Raw genomic sequence first — 19,267 nt, 5'->3', positions numbered from 1 at the left:
ATTGTCAGACTGTTTCCTTTAGCAGCCGAACCAAAACTAGCTGTAGATCAGAGTTCTGTTGGTATCATCATTTATCAAACAGATTGCACCTGATAGTGACTCCGAGTTCTTGCTCCCTTCTGGAGCCAACGAAGTAGGACTGGAGTGCCTCTGGCCCCCATACGCCAGACGGACTGTGCGAAATACTGCAACCCTGTCAGGTGTTGTCATAAGCAATTCTTGTAAAATAATCTTCAATAGTCCCCTCTAATGAGCGGAAATACCATAATGCCACCAGGTGTAGCTCCCGCAGGTGTCTGATAGGCACAGCTCAAACAAGGCTTCCTAAGCCAGGAGCTCTGGACTGCAAAGGCAAGTCCAATTCCACTACACCATAGGTGTAAATGATAATAAATGTCCTTTGTAATTATCCTTAAACTTTCTTGGCATGATGACAATTAGTTATATTGCAAAGAATTAAACATGACTTTAGAATGCTATTGACTACGATAGTCACAAACGTGACCCAGTGGCAACTGTCATTAATGCAAACTCTATTATAGCCGCCCAAATTAAAGTTATACACTATATGTTGCTGCAGCACAGCTGTAACAGTAACTCTGTTCAAATTGTTAGGTGCTACGGCAGACTGAGCTATCTAGGTGGTAACTCTTGGCCGCGGCTATTTTTAAACTCACCTGCTGCTGGAAATCTCTTGCAGCGAAAAGACCCGACTGCCGGCAACCGCAATATATGAATTCTAGCTCCTTACAGAGACCCACATTGCCTCCAACTCTGGCTGCCTGCTCCCATATGGAGCTATGATGTCGGCAGCTGTAACAACTTATCCTAGCCGGTGGTCTCTCATTTTGGGCCGTCTGCTGCCGTGCAGACTATAATGGCAACAGCTGTTATAACGGCAACAGCCGCAATCACAGCTCCGATGGAGCCTACACCGGTCTCCCATTTGGGCCGTCTGTTCCAATTTAGCCGCCTGCTCCCGTTGGGGAGCTCAAACTGCGGCGCAAAATACTTCTTACTGTAGCTCCTATGGAGCTTCCACGGCAGCCGAAACCCGCGGCCGCCTCTATAGCTACCCCAGGCACGCTCTAGAGCGGCCCGGTGAAAATTTACTTACCTGGTCAGAGCAGTTCGAAACTGCTCCGACTCACGCCATGCACTAGACGAAATTGACGCGCATGTGGACAGGCGGGCTCTTCACGTAGTCACTCCCGTGACTTCGAAATAATATGGCAATGCTGGCTCGAAGGGCCAAATGTGATCACTTCCATTATGTAGAGAGTCTCAGAATGTTAATAGAGGTTCCATTCCGTTTACATTGCGCTTTGTGCAGGGATCAAATCTTAGCCCAAAGTGTACATTAGGCTGCGAGGATTAATTTCAAAACTTCAAATTATTTCAAACAGTGTTTTATCCGAACAACGGATCAGGACAGATGCCAGCCCCTTTAAACATCACGGACAGCTCAGCGGGACAGGCAGCATATCTGGAGAGAAGGAATGGGTGACGTTTCGGATCGTGGCTCTCCCGGTTGCTACCTGGTCCTACCTGATCTCCCGGTTGCCAAACACTTCCCATTCCCACACTGACCTTTCTGTCCGATGTCTCCTCCAGTCAGAGTGAGGCTAAATGCAAATTGGAGGAACAGCATTTCATATTTCGCTTGGGCAGCTTACAGCCCAGTGGTATGAATATTGATTTCTCTCACTTCAAGTAACCCCGGCATTCCCTCTCTGTCTATCCCTCCTCCACCCAAGTCGCACCAGCTGCTCGTTTTCAACCAATGAACAGCGAACAAAGGTCTGTATCCTTTATCATCATAACTTTTTTGCATAGACCCAAAACATCACTCATTCCTTCTCTCCAGAGACGCTGCCTGTCCCGCTGAGTTACTCCAGCTTTTTGTGTCCATTGTCGCCCTTCTTCAGACTGCTCCGTTGTATTGACCGAAAACAAACGATGTGACAGTACCGGCGACTTAATGAATGAAATGGAGACATGCGGAATTAAATGGACTTGGAATAACTGGGGCGATGGGGTTTTATCGAAAAGTGACTACATGAAATCAGTGGAAGCAAATGGGCAGGCGAGGTTTCGGGTCAGCGTCCTTCTTCAGACTCCATTACCCGCTGAGTTCTTCCAGCTGTCAAATGGAGACATGGGGGACCACAGATGCTGGCATGTTGAGCGAAACACAAAGTGTAGGAGCAACTCGATGGACCGAATGGCCTAATTCTGCTCCTATGACATGAACTCACGAAGTGTCAAAGTAAGCCAGCGGGTCAGGCAGCATCTGTGGAGGGAATGGATAAGCAACGTTTCAGATCGAGTGTTCAAAAGGGAACTGCAGATGCTGGAATATCGAAGGTACACAAAATTGCTGGGGAAACTCAGCGGGTGCAGCAGCATCTATGGAGCGAAGGAAATAGGCGACGTTTCGGGCCGAAACCCTTCTTCAGACTGATAGGGGGTCTGAAGAAGGGTTTCGGCCCGAAACGTCGCCTATTTCCTTCGCTCCATAGATGCTGCTGCACCCGCTGAGTTTCCCCAGCAATTTTGTGTACTTTCAGATCGAGTCCTTTCTTTTCAAGCCGAATAAACGTCTGTCCATTTCCTCCACTGATGCTGCCTGTTCCGCTGAGTTACTCCAGCGCTGTGTGAGATCCTCCAACACTTTGTGTGTGTTTTATGATCATGATTCCAGCATCTGCAGTTTCTTGTCTCTACATAAACTAGGCCTCAGCAACACTGAGTGTACTAACCGGGAGATTATGTTGCTGCTGTCAAAACAACAGTTGGCAATGTATGCACGGTTGGCAACGTATTGCGTGGGAAACGAGGTCTCCAGGGAGATGGACGCAAAGTGCTGGAGTAACTCAACGTGTCAGGCAGTATCTGTGGAGAACATGGACAGGTGACGTTTTGGGTGAAAGAAGGGTCTAAAGTTTGAAGAATGGTCCCGACCCGAAACGTCACCTATCCAAGTTCCCCGGAGATGTCTAATCTTCAACATTTCACTTCTGGCACTCAGGCCAAACCCACGGTAGACTCAAGAGTCACTACGGTGAACTCACGGGCCACTACGTTCTTACAACGAGTTTCAATGTTTCAAATTTTAACTTCAAGAGTAAATTTGACTCGTGGAAATCTTTAAACATGTTTAATGTTTTTCAAGAGTTAACAAGTTTCCCGGGTACCTGCCATTAGCGCCACGAGTCGCTAAGTTGCGTCCACGAGTTCCACATATTTAAAAAACACTGGACATCATGCTGGACAGTGGACAACATAATATAGGACAGGACAAGCTGCTTGAAAGTGTCCTGTCCTGTATTATGTTGTCCAGCATGATGTCCAGTGTTTTTTAAATCTGTGGTACAGATCTGCAGTAATTGACTCATTCTAACAGTAACGGCCCGTAGTAGAAGCATCCACGTCACGGGGCTGGAAACTGGAAGAATCCCGAGCTGATTACCGTTCACAGGGCGCACGGCTGAAGCTTCCGATGCCTCGCGTGTGTGTGTGTGAGTGTGTGCATGCGCGTGCGGCCGCCAAGAAATTGTGTCCCCCCCTGTCCCCCAGTCCCCTCCATGTGTAGACAGCGGTTTCCGTCTCTGATAGTGTGGGTGGGGAAGAGCTGGGGTAACATGGTTTGAGGGGGAAGGGGAAGACCCAGTGGAACAACCAGTGAGGTTCCCTGTGTAAGGGGGGGGGGGGGGACCCAGCACAGTTAGACCCCGTGATGTCAGAGTCTGCAGCGTCGAGAATTTAGGCCCGGTGCTGAGCCTGGGACTCAGGTAGGGCGATGGCTGCGGCCTGCTGGAGAGTGGTGGAGTGGCGAAGGTCGGGAAAGGCTCAGCATTATATCCTTGTTCTGTGGAACCATGGCTAAAAAGAAGTAGCACATGCGTTTTGCCTTTTGAGAATTCAGCATGTTCCAAAGCAACTCTACCTTTTTTCTTCAAATAGCACCATTGGTATTTTTATGCCTATGTGAGGAGCTAAACTGAGCCAGAGTTTAATACCTCATGTGAACGGTGATATCACACCAATGCAGCGCTCATTTGTATTACACTGGACCGGTTGATGTCGATTACTGACCCTGGGTTTATGTGGAAGTGAATGAGAAAGATTATATGGACACAAAGAACTGCAGATGCTAGGTAAATATGACACAAATTACAGGAGCAACTCAGCAGGCCAGGCAGCTTCTCTGGAGTGCATGGATAGGTGATGTTTTGGGTCGAGACCCTTCTTCTGACTCATAGATGATATGAAGTGCATTGCATCAGAACTGAAACTGATCCTGTCAACATGGACAGGATTTCTAGGTGCAGTTGCAGGTCAGTTGTGGTCAGAAACAGGAAATCTGATGACATTGCATCTCATCATTGGTATTGGTCCAGTCAACATCCCTCTCCTTTCATTCTAACTAACACACATCAGATCACAGCTGATCCATACACCTTATAGATCATGGATTTTGATGAGTGCTCTCCACAATCTTCAGACTTTTATGGACAAAAAGCTGCCAGTTTGGTAATGCCATTTCAATTGGACTATTTTCTTTTGAAATTAAGCCACAATAAAGTGGTTTATTCAGTCGATGGTTTCTCAAATTTAATGCTAGTTTTCGGCATCATTTATTATACATTCACGCAGGCTTGAATATATATGTCCCGTGTGCCATCGGGTTATTGGAACGGAATTTCAAGCAACATGTAGCAACACGGTATTCTCATCAGTGAGAGTGCAGTCATGACCTCCTCTCAACCTAATTAGAGACTTTATCGGACTTTATCTTGCACTAAATGTTGTACCCATTAGCTGTGCACTCTGGACGGCTTGATTATGATCATGCATTGTCTTTTCTTTGACTGGATAACATGCGAACAAAAGCTTTTTACCTTCCCTCAGTACAAGTGACAACTAAACTAAAGACCAACCCTTTGTGAAACCCCTAACATTTGATTATATGTTCTGGTTTGCTCTGAGCCTGCCACATGGTTTACAGCAAAGATCTTATAGCGGAGCAAGATAGACCACTCCTCGAAAAACGCGTAGTATGACGTGTGTGGTTGTCGATGCCATTTATTTAGGCATTTTATTGGGCTGTCATTGCGTCCTCATCTAAATCTTCATCTCACTGCTCTGCTATCAATTGTTCTAATCGTAAATCTAAACGACCCGACCTGTCATTCTTTAGGTTCCCCAATAAAAAAGAAAGGTAAGAAAATATTATTATTATTTTCAGTCGATATTCTGTCGTGAAAATTTTATTTTCTGTTCTCCCATCAACGGCCATTGGGAAACTAGGTTTGTCGGTACATTAGAAAGTTAGTAGACTTATTTTTAATAGATCTTTACTTACCACAATAATAAAGACAATTTTAACACTTCTTGGGTTTTGTTCTTGTAAGGGATTGGTCTCCAAAATATGGCCCGCGGGACACATTAGGCCGACCAGGAGATTTATCGAGCTCAGATTCGTGTCCGGCAAGGAAGGCGACGGCTGTTACCCGTTATGTCCCTCGAATTGCCGAGACATCACAAGCAAAGATCACAAGCCCGCCGTGAAGAAGGGTGCAATCAAAGATTATAGAACTACTGCTCTATCATCTTTGGGTGCAATGGTGGGGCCAGGGGGTTTCGCGGCGCGCGGTGGTCGCAATAAGTACTAGAGGAGATCTGCTCCTATAATCCTTGGGGTCGGAATGGGAGCGGCTTGCGCGTTATAATTGTGCTATCGGTCCACTCTCTCCTCTTCCCTTCTCCTGTCCCCCTTCTCCTCCTCGCCCCCTTTCCCTCTCCCCCCTTTCCCTTCCTCCCTCTCCCCCTTCTCCCTCTCCCCCTTCTTCGCCTCCCCCCCTTCTCTCTCTCCCTCTCTTCTCTCGATCTCTCTCTCCCTCTCTTCTCTCGATCTCTCCCTCTCTTCTCTCGATCTCCCTCCCTTCCTTCTCTCTCTCCCTTCCCTCTCTCCCTCCCATACCTCTTTGTGAGAGTTGGCAGCTCTGCTATGCCTTGGGTCCAAAAGAGCATTAAAGAAAATACCTAATGGTCTTTGTAAGAAGATTTTAATAAGCTCTTCTACATTTAAGGTAAATTGACATATGAGAGGCAAAAAGCATCTTCAATATACAGGTCTCTCCACACAACTGAAAACAATTGCATTTAAGTGATATATCATCCATTGTTCAGGCATGTATTTATGATCATTTTTTTTCTTATTAGTTAATCCTAAATGATATCTCCTGTAATTTCAGGTCAACAGTGGGTCCAGAATACTCGTTGCCAAGATCTCCTGCACCGAACTGCAGAGTATTTGTCAAATAACTGCCGTCTTATGTACATTGTGTGAAATTGTGATTTGTTAACTGCACAAAACTAATGCAAATGGCGATATATTTATTATTGTATCTACGTTGGACATTTTTCTCTTTGGTGAAGCAGGGGTGGGGCTATCATTGTGTTACATACGTTAAATTGTACATCACTTTCACTGGTTAGCTGATATGCTGAACACTGCAATCCTGTATAACTCGCGCACAGAATAATGTGAATTGTGTAAATCTTATCATGCATGTCTGAAATAAAATGTTAACCATGTTAATGGATCTCTATTATGAAATATTTAAAATTGAGTGTGTTGGCGCAATATCGGTTCCAGCCGTCAGTGACTGCACTGCCAGCCCTCCAGCTGTCAGTGACTGAACTGCCAACCCACGAGCCGTGAGTAAGTGAACTGCCAGCCCACCAGCTGTAAGTGACTGAACTGCCAGCCCACCAGCCGTAAGTGACTGAACTGCCAGCCCAATAATCCATTCAGTCCACCCTCTCAACCTTCTCTCTCACAGAGTCTGTCACCTGTTTTGGGCAGAATTTCTGGCAGTTTCTCAGCTTCCAGCCTGCCAGGTCTGAGTGACTGTACTGCCAGGCTTCAGTGACTGAGTTACCTGGACTTAGTGATTGAGCTGCCAGCCCAAGAATCCATTTGGCCCACAATGTCCATACTAGCCCTCTGGAAACCAGTCCCTTCGGCCCACAACACCCACATTAACGCAACAGAAAGCCCCTCCTCCCCCAACTGGCCAGCAATGTAGGAATTGTTGGAGAGGTGGAATATTGCATTGGGTGACCAGCCCTCCCGTGTGAGTCTAGCGATTGTGTATAAGTTGGAAATGTTGTCCTTTGTTTGAAATGTGTTGAATTTGACATCACTTTTATTGATTAGCTGATATGCTAAACAGTGCAACCCTGTATATGTCGCGCACAAAATGATGTAAATAAAAATTGTTTTCCTTGTTTAAGAAGTTCAATTTAGAATTATTTGAAATTGTGGGGGTTGGTACAAAATACTGCTGACCCACAAATGTGTTGCTATGAGACATTCACATTAAAAAAATCCATGTCTCAAAAAAAGCAAGAAGGTGCCCATGTTATTTGACCAACTTATCAGATGAATTTAAATATGTAGGTATGTATGCATTAGTTTTGCTCCTAATTCCCTTTCCCAAATCATTAATATATATGGTAAACAGTTGCGGCCCCAACACCAAGCCTTGCGGCAAAAAAATCCAGAAGATTAGTCAAACATGATTTCCCTTTCATAAATCCATGTTGACTTGGACTAATCCTTTTACTGCTATCCAAATGCCCCATTATTACATCTTTAATAATTGACTCCAGCATCTTTCACACCACCAAAGTCGGACTAACTGGTCGGTAATTCCCCGTTTTCTCTCACACTCCTTTCTTGAAAAGTGGGATAGCATTAGCTATCCTCCAATCCACAGGAACTGATCGTAAATCTATTGATCGTTGGAAAATGATCATATGTATAAATATATATGTATGTGTATATATGCATGTATGTGTATATATGCATGTATGTGTGTGTGTATATGTATGTATATATGTTTATATATGTGTGTATATATGTATGCATATAAATGTATCCATATGTATGTGTGCATTTGTATGTGTGCATATGTATGTGTATACGTGTGTATGTATGTATGTGTGTATATATGCATGTGGCGGCGCGACTCACCCGTTGCAGCGGCCCCTACAGCCTGTCTGTCTTTTTTTTTTTTTTTTTTTGTCTAGTTAAATGTAGTGTTGGTGTTTTTTAATATTGGTTTTAAATGTGTATATGTGGGGGGCGGGGGAAACTGTTTAAAATCTCTTCCCTGTCCGGGAGACCCGACCTTTTCCCTGTCGGGTCTCCGTTGTCGTTGGGGCCTAGCACCGTGGAGCGGCCTCCAACCTGAACGACCCAGGGGCTCAGGAGACTGCAGATCTGCGGACTACTCACCATCGTGGGGCTGGCCGGCCTCGGTGCGTGGGGAGCGGTGGTGACTCGCTGCTGCGACTCGACTCCTGGGGCTCGGAGGCTCCAGCAACGCAGCCGCAGGTCCGGTGGACTGTCGGGACATCGGGAGCTCGCGGGTCCGGGGGGAGAGAGAGGCCGCTTCCCGGAGCTCCCGCAACGCGACTTCTCCAGCCCGTGTCGCGGGGTTGGAACGACCTGGAGCGGGGCCGCACATCGCCCGGCACGGCTTCATGGCCGTGGGACATTCCAGCGCCCGCCGGGGGATCCAACTTCGAGACTTCTAGACCGGGAGCGGGGCCGTAAATCGCCCGGCACGGCCTAAAATGGCCGTGGGATTTATCATCGCCCGCCTGGGGCTTGGACATCGGGAGAGACATGGAGAACAGGGGAGAGAAAATACTTTGCCTTCCATCACAGTAGGTTCACTGTGATGGATGTTTGTGTGAACTAAATTGTGTGTATGACTAGGAATTGTCTTTGTTTGTATGGCTGTGGAAACGGAATTTCGTTTGAGCCTCACTGAGGCTCAAATGACAATAAATTGTATTGTATTGTATTGTATTGTGTATATATGTATGTGTATATATATGTGTGTATAAATATATATATGCATATATTTATTATTACTATATAATTATATATATAATTGCCTTTATGGTTTATGTATATCATCTTACAAGACAAATAAATTAATAGTGATTATTTAAATCAAAGTTGCTTCTGATCCATGAGAATAAATTTTATTATCTCTAACTTGCCTCTCACACACAGACACACATTCATATAAATATATAAAATATATATACGTTAAATTTAATTTTGTGCAGTGTGTGTTAAAGCAATACAAAGGAAACTGCACAATTCAATGAAAGGGAAACTACGCAAAGGAGGGGGCTGTTCCCTCTATAATTATTAGAGGAGCTCTATAATCTTTGCTTTGGATTTCAGCGGGTGGCATACCGGAAGTCGTGTTTCGCATTAAGAAATGGCGGCCGTGACGTTCCGTCACGTACTACACGTCAGTCCATTGGATTTCTGAGGAGTGGTCTATCTTGCTCCGCTATAAGATCTTTGATTTACAGTGAATACAGATTAGAACATTCACAAATCCAACCTATCACCAGGATGCATCTAACATAAATTAACCACTCCCCACTGAGTTTATTATAAATTACGCAAGAACGCTTGGCATCATTTAGTGTGTGATTGCATAAGAAGAAAGATGAAACTACTGTACAATCTGTATGTTTTGCTAATTGTCATCTTTCTAAGTCCAGCCTGTAAGTAACAAAATAAGAAATATTTAACATTGTATTCATGTTTTAATTTATTTCAGTAAAGGTGTTACTTGTAAGTGGTGATGTTCCCATGTTTCTGCTGCACTTGCTTCCTATGTGGTCCAAGTTGCAGTTTAGGAGTGCTGATAGGGAAGATTCAAACAAGGGGACATGATTTGAGAATTAAGGGACTGACGTTTAGGGGTAACATGAGGGGGAACTTCTTTACTCAGAGAGTGGTAGCTGTGTGGAATGAGCTTCCAGTGAAGGTGGTGGAGGCAGGTTCGTTTTTATCATTTAAAAATAAATTGGATAGTTATATGGATGGGAAAGGAATGGAGGGTTATGGTCTGAGCGCAGGTATATGGGACTAGGGGAGATTATGTGTTCGGCACGGACTAGAAGGGGCGAGATGGCCTGTTTCCGTGCTGTAATTGTTATATGGTTATATGGTTATAAAGGAACAGGTATTGCTCATTTCTAACAGCATTTGAGAAGATGGTAGTGAGACACTTGTTTGAGGTGCTGAAAACGTTTGTTGAAGTTATTTCTACAGTGCAGAAATATGTGGATTTAGACCTTGTGAAGAAGTAAGCATGGCAACATATTTGCAAATCCAGGATGGTGTGTGATTTGGAATGAACATGTAATACTGCTCTTGCTGCATTCATCCTATTTGCTGGTAGGAGGTCAGAACTTTAAGATCTGCTGTTGGAAATAAACGGATTTTGCAAAAGTTACAATCTGCAGGCACAATGAGTCACTGGTGGAGGGAGTGTATGTCTGGGGGGTTGGATCGCCTATGAATCAAGTCTGTTCTTTTCCTGGAAGGTGCCATGATCTTTGACTGTTGTTGGAACATTTGTGCTCCAAGCAAGTTGAGAGCCTGATAACCCGTTCCCGACTTGTAAATGGCAGAAACGAACTGGGAGATTGTGAACTGTGAGGAGGATACTATGAGAATGCAGGGTGACTTGGACAAGTTGGGTGAGTGGATAAATGTGAGATTATTCACTTTGGTAGCAAAAACAGGAAGGCAGATTATTATCTAAATTGAGTCAAGTTGGGAAAAGAGGAAGTACAACGGGATCTGGGGCTCCTTGTTCAACAGTCAATGAAAGCATGCAGGTACAGCAGGCAGTGAAGAGAGCGAATGGCATGTTGGCCTTTATAACAAGAGGAGTTGAGTATAGTAGCAAAGAGGTCCTTCTGCAGCTGTACAGGGCCCTAGTGAGACCACAACTGGAGTATTGTGTGCAGTTTTGGTCACCTAATTTGAGGAAGGACATTCTTACTATTGAGGGAGTGCAGCATAGGTTTACAAGATTATTTCTCGGGATGGCGGGACTGTCATATCCTGAGAGAATGGAGCGGCTGGGCTTGCATACTCTGGAATTTAGAAGGTTAAGAGGGGATCTTATTGTAACATATAAGATTATAAAAGGTTTGGACACGCCAGAGGCAGGAAACATGTTCCGATGTCCAGAAACAGAGGCCATAGTTTAAGAATAAGGGGGTAAGCCATTAGAACGGAGACGAGAAAACACTTTTTCTCACAGAGGCCGGTTCTCTGGATACTTTCAAGAAAGAGCAAGATAGAGCTCTTAAAGATGGCGGAGTCAGGGGATATGGGGAGAAGACAGGAACGGGGTACTGATTGGGAATGATTAGTCATGATCACATTGAATGGTGGTGCTGGCTCGAAGGGCCAAATGGCCTACTCCTGCACCTATTGTCTATTGTCTATTGTCTATTAAGTTTGATTGAGCTTTTGTAGAGTAAGATATTTACTGAACTGTGCAACAAAGAAATTTCATTGCACCTATGTACATGTGACAATAAAGTACAGTTGGACCATTAGTCTAACGTTCAGCCTCTGAGTCTTACCCTTATAACCATAATATTTACAATTTGGTTTCTGGTTCTGCCACTGAATTTCAAAGAGAAACCGTAACGTTCCGTCTTCACAGACTTGGTCATTGCCAAACGCTCGTGTGGTGAAATGCAATTTGCCACTTGTCAGTCCAAAGCTGTGTGCTATAAAATTCTTGATGAGTACGAGTACAGACTATGTCATTGCATGATGAAGGGGAATTCAACTCCACCTTTCTTAATCATCAGTGGACATTGTAATGAAATCTCGCTTCAACTCTTTTGGAAAATTCTACTTATATTATTGGTTACATAACATATCGTTCAATTAATCTTGTAAAGATCTATTCAGAATAATTCATCGATCATTTTATCCATAATCTTGTTAGGGGTGGACAATAAATGCTGGCCTTGTCAGTTATCTTCAGAGCCTGCATATGAAAAAACAATGTTCAATATCTTTTATTTGTTCCAGATCATGGAGATGAAATTATTGGTGGTCATGATGCTGTACCTCATTCAAGACCCTATATGGCATCCCTCCAAAGGTTTTATAAGTTGAAAAAGCAATATGTACATGATTGTGGAGGGGTTTTGATCAACTGTAAATGGGTTCTAACTGCAGCTCACTGTGAAACGTAAGCTCTACTGCGTATGAATGAAAATTTACTTTAATTTGTGATCAGTTCCTAATCCTAGCCTGTGTGGAATTATCACGTTCCACTGTTTGGTCATGTCTTCATTAATATGTAGATCACCAGGTTAATGCATTTTTTGTGTTAGAAAGACTCAATTTGAATGGTCACTTATGCAATACCTATTTCAGATCCATGATTTCAGTACTTTAAGGGTATTACTTACAAGCAATTTGTTTTGATGGGTACATTAATAACTTTTAATTAAGAGCAAATTCTTGGCTTATCATTGGGTACGGATCACCCCTTGGAAGTTGCACATTTGTTAACTACTGAATATGGTGTGGTGTATATATATATATATATATATATTTCTTATATTTCCACAAATTTCAATATTTAATTGTTGGCTTCCTGATGAATTTCTCAAAATTGCCTTTTAAAAAAAAAAGTGTAATATGTTTATTTTTGCTTGGCAGCGAAGTAGGCACCATTGGTGGAAAATGGAAGCTTCGAGTGGTTCTTGGTGCACATTCTCTTTCGCGATACGAGTCGAGTAAACAAATATTTCATATCAAGAGACAGATTCCACATCCAGAATTCAGTAATATTACGGGGGAAAATGACATCATGCTGCTGGAAGTATGAATTTTCTTTCTCATCTGTATACAGTGCTCTGAACCCTTAATTTGTTCATTAGCAATGTTTAATTTCACAAAAGAAAATGTCTTCGATGTCTTGGTGGAATGATTTTTCAGATTACATTACGATGATATCTAGGATGCCGTTTGGCCCAGGGGAAACCAGACTTAACCTTGTCCTCCTCATTTAGGCATGTCAGAAAGTTTTTCAGCAAGGATCATTAGAATGTTCATTTGATGGTTTTTTCCCACTTCTTTTAATCTACCATAACCTGACCAGCTGTAGGATGTAGCACATAGAACAGCATTGCACAGGAACAGGCCGTTTGGTGCCGGACATGGTACCTACTTAAACTAAACCATTTAAACTGCACATGCTCCATATCCCTCCAGTCCCTGCATATCCATGAGTCTGTCTAAAAACACTACTATCATACCTGCATCCACCACCACCCCTTGCACTGTGTTTCAGGCACCCACCACTTTCTGTGTAAAATAAACGTATTAATCGCAGATGAGCTCAGATGTCTCTGTGTGAGTGTGGAGCCTTCTTGGTCTAATGGTGCACTGAACTGATGAGGAAATGTTCCTTTTATAGTCAAGGAAATTTAACATTTAAAATTAAAGTATTGGTCGGATAGAAGTTCCTCAAGAAAATTTCTGCATCAACATATCCTGATCTTCAATTGAGATCAAGAAATGTTCTGAATTGCATATCCTTATTCTTATCTCTATTGCAAGAAAACACCTCCAGTTTCCAGCTGCAGGAGTGTTCCATAGAGCTTGGATCAACTTTGTAATATTAATCTCTAGAATATTCAATTTTTTGCCAACAATCAATCTGCGTTCAGCCTCAGCAGCATCCCAGCAGGAATATGAGCAAGCCACCCCGAGAAGAAAGGAACATATTGTATCACTCACATGTTTTACTCTGCCTTATTGTACAGTTCACTGAAGGCATTGGAAAGAAAAATTATACAAAACAGCCAGCCATGTTTGTTTGAATCAAATTCATTTGATGGAAAATAACTTTTTTTTCCCAGGTGAATTAATTTAAAACAAGACCCATAATATCAGTAACTCAGCAGCTCAAAATGCAAACAAAATGGCGGCAAACAAAATGGTGGCAAACAAAATGCTATTTGAGGAAACAACCTAAAGAAAAGCAAAGCGACACATAGCAAGATTATAAGTATATTTAAGATCATCTGGCCATAAGGTCATAACTGATAGGTGCAAAATTAGGCCATTCGGCCCGTTAAATTTACTCCACCATTCAATCATGGCTGATCTATCTCTCCCTCCTAACCCCATTCTCCTTCCTTCTCTCCATGACTCCCGACACCCGCACTAATCAAGAATCTATCTATCTCTGCCTTAAAAATATCCATTGATTTGACTCCACGGCCTGTCATAGAAAATAAATGACATGACAACAGTGCAACTAAATTAATTGTTGACTGCTTTACCATTCTATCTGTAATATGTTCCACATTAATGACATTCAATCCATATTATTTCTTAATCATCGTTAAATAAGCATCCAAAAAGTGCTGAAAGATTTGGATTCCCAACTTTATATTTCCATCAATTACTTTGTTCATTTTCAGTCTGATATGATATTTTTAGAGTAAAACAGCCATAGCTAAGTTTGACTAATTAGAGTTTACTTGTTAACAAAGAAAGATTTAGATAGTGAAGAACCTTGAAGGGATGGCACAATAGTGCAGTTGGGAGAGCTGCTGTTCACATCGCCAGAGGCCTGGTTCACATTCTGACCTCAGGTGCTGTCTTTGTGGAGTTTGCAGGTTTTCCTTGGGACCATGTGGGTTTCATCCAGATAGTTTAGTTGATATTTTAATTTAGTTTCGTTTAGTTTCGAGCTACAGTGTAGAAACAGGCCCTTCGGGCCCACTGTCTGCACCGACCAGCAATTCCCGCACATTAACACTACACTACACATAATAGGGACAATTTTACATTTACACCAAGCCAATTAACCTACAAATCTGTGCGTCTTTAGAGTGCGGGAGGAAGTCGAAGATCCCGATCCCGGAAAACCCATGCAGGTCACGGGGAGAATGTAAAAATTCCGTACAGACAAGCACCCATAGTCACGATCGTACCCGGGGCTCTGGCGCTGTAGGGCAGCAGCTCTACCATTACGCCACCTTGTCGCCAACCCATTACTTCGTTTTCCCCCATTTCCCAAAGATGTGTGCATTTGTAGGTTAATTGGCCTCTGTAAATTGCCCCGAGTGTGTAGGGAGTGGCTGCGTAAGTGAGTTAAACTAGCGTGAGTGGGTGATCGATGTGGACTTAGTGAGCTGAAGAGCATTTCCATGCTCAATCTTTCACTCACTCACTCACTCGATCAATCAATCACTCCATCAATCGATCAATCGATCATCCACGACAGTAGCGTAGGGCTTTATGAACATCAGCCGCAACAATATTTTCATGTATCACATGAAGGGTAATTGACATTACATTTTATGGTCAATTTTTCTTGACTCTTTGATCATCTGAAAAAGTAAAAGAAACATTTCATTCTGCAAAGGACAGAACCTCAGCAAATGAAGTACTTAAATAGGGAAACTAATAAACCTCTTTTGAATAGAGCAATAGTTTAAGATATTCTTCATTCTTTGAAGAATAAGAATAAATTATTATTGTATCACAGCTGGAGAATAATGCAATGATCAACAATGATGTGAATGTGCTCAAACTACCTGGAGGAATGGTCGATGATCCGAAGCCTGGAACTTCCTGCTTCGTGGCAGGATGGGGAAAAACAAGTAATGGATTTCCATCTGACACACTTCAAGAGGTGACAATAGAAGTAATAGATCGTAAAACATGCAACAGCGAGGACTATCACAATCACAAACCTGAAGTGACCCAGAACATGATCTGTGCTGGTGACAGTGCAGGCAGAGGAGGTTCTTGTGTGGTGAGTGTGCTGTGTAGCATTGTTATCAGTAAAATGACCATAAAGCTATCAGAGTGTGTGCAAAAGCCCAAATGGTTCAGTGGTGCCTTCCATAGATTGAAACATTCCATCCATCCTCACACTGGCCTTAGCCTGACATAATTGTAGCTTGTTTTTGTAAATGTTTTTTTTTTTATAGCTGAACTGTTCCACTTAAAGATTCTTTGTGAATTTGATTAGGCACATATGCTCCAAGTTGTAAAATCACCATCTCCTCAAACCAGCTGGGCACGCATAATAAATATAGCATCGTGATATGTTTTCAGACTGAAAGTTGGTGAAATGTTATTTTATCTGACTCTACTGAATTGTCATCTTTATTGTTTTCTCTTCCAGGGTGATTCAGGTGGTCCTTTGCTTTGCAATGGAAAATACGTCGGGATTGTGTCCTTTGGCACAGGATGTGCAGATCCCAAAATCCCTGGAGTTTACACTTTTGTTTCTAAATACCTTCGTTGGATTTGGAAAACCATTGCCATGCAGGCTTACAATATGACCAATGAAAAGCTGTATTGAGTAATCAGCGCGCTAATTCACTTTGCTTTACTAACTATGATGCTCAATCAATTGGCTTAGATAACCAGCATGCTTCCATCTATATCTGAGTACATTGTGTAACATTTTACCACAAAATGCAATAAAAACTAGAATTGTGAAATCCCCTGTTCGCTGAAGTAAGATTTATGGGTTGTGAAAACAAATTGAATGAATGAATTTATAGTTTATTGTCACATGTTACAAGCCACAGTGAAATGTTTTACTTGTATACCAGAGGTATGCAAATAGTTGCCACATAAAGGGCGCTGCCAAAGTTACAAAGTGTCCCACGCCAGGTCCTCCTTTGTTCTCCCCCCTCCCCCTCATTCCAGGTCTGCCTATGTTCACCTAGGAAACTTTACAATGCCCAATTCCAATCCCAGTTGTGGATTGCACACACTAAAGGGAAGAGAATGAGAAATAAATGAACGTTGGATGACAATATGACTGGGGAATCAGATGGGAGGAGACAAGGAGTTAATACATGGAGTATATTAGAATTACCTTGTAGGTCGCTGAGGAGCAGCAACCAGACGGGCGAGTGAGTGGATTGGCTGAAGAAAGCCTTTCTCCGAGGTGAGTATGCTTTGGAAGCTTTAAAAAGAGCGCCAAGAGTCAGCCCGGGGTAATTTCTTTGAACGTTGCAGAGAAGCTGCAACCAGACCTGCGAATGAGTGGATTGGTTGAGACATCCTAATTAGTTGTGTGGCAATCAATCACTCAATCAATCAATCAATCAATCAATCAATCAACCAATCAACCAATCAACCAATCAACCAATCAATCAATCAATCAATCAATCAATCAATCAGATCTATTCATCACATACACAATAAAGTGCAGTTAAATGAATTTGCCAGCAGCGGTACAATAAAAAAGAACACACAATACACAATAAAATGTAACACAAACATCCACCACAGCATTCTTCACTGTGGTAAAAGGCACAAAGTACAGTCGGTTGATTTGATTAGATAAAATTAAGTTCAGGTCCAGGGGAGCGGCCTGTTGAGGGGAAGTTCCTTGCTGTGTTAAGTGTGAGTCTTTGGCTCAAGATTTTTCGGCGAGGAGGCTGAGGCAAGGAGGCTACACTTGAATCCACTGAAGTAGTGGCAGACAAGTTGTTACAGTGTCTCCCTTGCTGGATGTGGGAAGTCAGGGACACTGCTGGTGCCTCTGACAACTACTTCTGCGGAAATTGTGTCCAGGTGCAGCTCCTGAAGGACCGTGTTAGGTGACTGGAGCAGAAGCTGGATGACCTCAGGACCATCCGGGGAACCGAGAGTTTCCTGGACAAAACCTACAGGCGCCGACTTTCCCGGAGACGCGCCCGGAGCTTCAGCGGCGGTGGCAGCGTGGACTCTCGGCGCGGAGCGGGTGAGACCTCGCTGGAGGGGAGCGCTCCGTTACGCTGGCCCGCGGCAGCCGGCAGCCTGAAGCCGCGGTCTGCAAAACTCCAGCTGGTGCGGCGTCCACAGCCCGGGATCTCACGTTGGGGACCCGGGGGAAGAAGCTTCCACCGCCGGCCCGCGGCCGTCTTCTACCGCGGGCGCGGTATGGACTTAACATCACCCCAGGAGGGGAGCTTCGACCGCCGGCCCTGCAGACTGCGGTGCTTCCGGCTGCGGCACGGCAGGTACTTTAAAACTTTGACTGCCGGCCTGCGGCCTACACCAGCCTGAAGCCGCGGTCTCTGGTTGGGAAGAGCCGATCCTGGACTCACCTTGACTTTGACTTTGTCCCTTACCATCTGGACGCCCGCAGCAACGGCTGTGGAGGGTGGTGGTCCCGACCACGGGGGAAAATGGAGGAGGACTGGCCAAGCTCTGTGCCTTCCACCACAGTGATGAATGCTGTGGTGGATGTTTGTGTAAAATTTTTATTGTGGTTGTGTTCTTTATTATTGTACCGCTGCTGGCAACCCAAATACCACCGACCTTGGTTGTGTGGCAATTAAATTATTTCTATTCTATTCTATTCTTTCTACAGTGAGGTTGACACACCGAGGATACAAGTAGAGCACAGGTGGGAGACAATGAGGAAGAGAAGTAATCATGGAATGCAGGAGCCACCGGTGGCTGTATCAATTGAAAACAGGTTCACCCTCTTGGGAGCTGTTGGAGTGGCAGCCAAGGCTGTGACTCCAAACCTGGTGCTGAGGCTCAACTGGGAAGAGTGATGCTCGACAGAGCCGTAATGGTGGGGGAATCAATAGTCAGAAGTGCGAGGCAGGAGATTCTGCGGCAGCAGGCGTGACTCCAGGATGGTGTGTGTTGCCTCCCAGGTGCCAGGTTCCAGGGTGACCTGTACAAAAGGGACGTGAGGAAGGAAGGTTTGTTCAAACTGCATGTATTTTAATGCAAGGGGCCTGATGGGTAAGGCAGATGAGCTTAGGGCATGGATTGGTATGAGCGACTGGGACATTGTAGCCATGACTGAAACCTGGTTAAGGGAGGGGCAGGACTGGCAGCTCAATGTGGAAGGGGGAGGATTGCATTGTTGATTAAGGAGGATGTCATGGCAGTGATCAGATGTCACATTACGGACGGTTCGTCTAGTGAGGCTGTATGGATGGAGCTGAGAAATAAGAATGGGATGATCACTCTGTTGGGGGTGTACTACAGACCCCCGAATAGTCAACGGGAATTAGAAAACAAATATGCCAGGGGATTGCAGACAGCTGCAGGTCAAATAAGGTTATTGTAGTAGGTGATTTTACTTTCCCAATATAGACTGGGGAAATCACAGTGTGAAGGTTTAAATGGGGTTCAATTCCTCAAAAGTGTTCAGGAGAGGTTTTTGAGCCAACTGAGGTAAGGCCAACTTTGAGGGTTTGAGAAAAGGTTTTGCTCAAGTTGACTGGTGATGGTTATTTGAGGGGAAAGGAACATCGGCCAAGTGGGATGTTTTTAAGTGTGCTGACGAATGCTCAGGATATGTACGTTATCCCCATTAGACTGAAGGACAAAGCAGGCAAACATAAG

General features: G+C 43.9%; 1 protein-coding gene across 1 annotated transcript in view; it reads left to right on the top strand.

Moving 5' to 3' along the window:
• The window catches only part of LOC116982761 (granzyme K-like), a 38,650-nt gene extending 20,188 nt beyond the window's left edge, over positions 1-18,462 (top strand). The window contains exons 3-8 of the mRNA XM_033036220.1: positions 83-221; positions 11,954-12,116; positions 12,593-12,755; positions 15,438-15,707; positions 16,083-16,255; positions 18,273-18,462. Of these exons, the coding sequence (XP_032892111.1) occupies positions 83-221; positions 11,954-12,116; positions 12,593-12,755; positions 15,438-15,707; positions 16,083-16,255; positions 18,273-18,462 (1,098 nt within the window). The remainder of the gene's footprint in view (positions 1-82; positions 222-11,953; positions 12,117-12,592; positions 12,756-15,437; positions 15,708-16,082; positions 16,256-18,272) is intronic.
• Positions 18,463-19,267: the final 805 nt, after the last annotated feature.

This window comes from Amblyraja radiata, chromosome 1, assembly GCF_010909765.2.
Source record: "Amblyraja radiata isolate CabotCenter1 chromosome 1, sAmbRad1.1.pri, whole genome shotgun sequence".
NCBI lineage: Eukaryota > Metazoa > Chordata > Chondrichthyes > Rajiformes > Rajidae > Amblyraja > Amblyraja radiata.
Note: the sequence above shows the minus strand (reverse complement) of the source record. Positions and strands in the feature narration are given on the sequence as shown.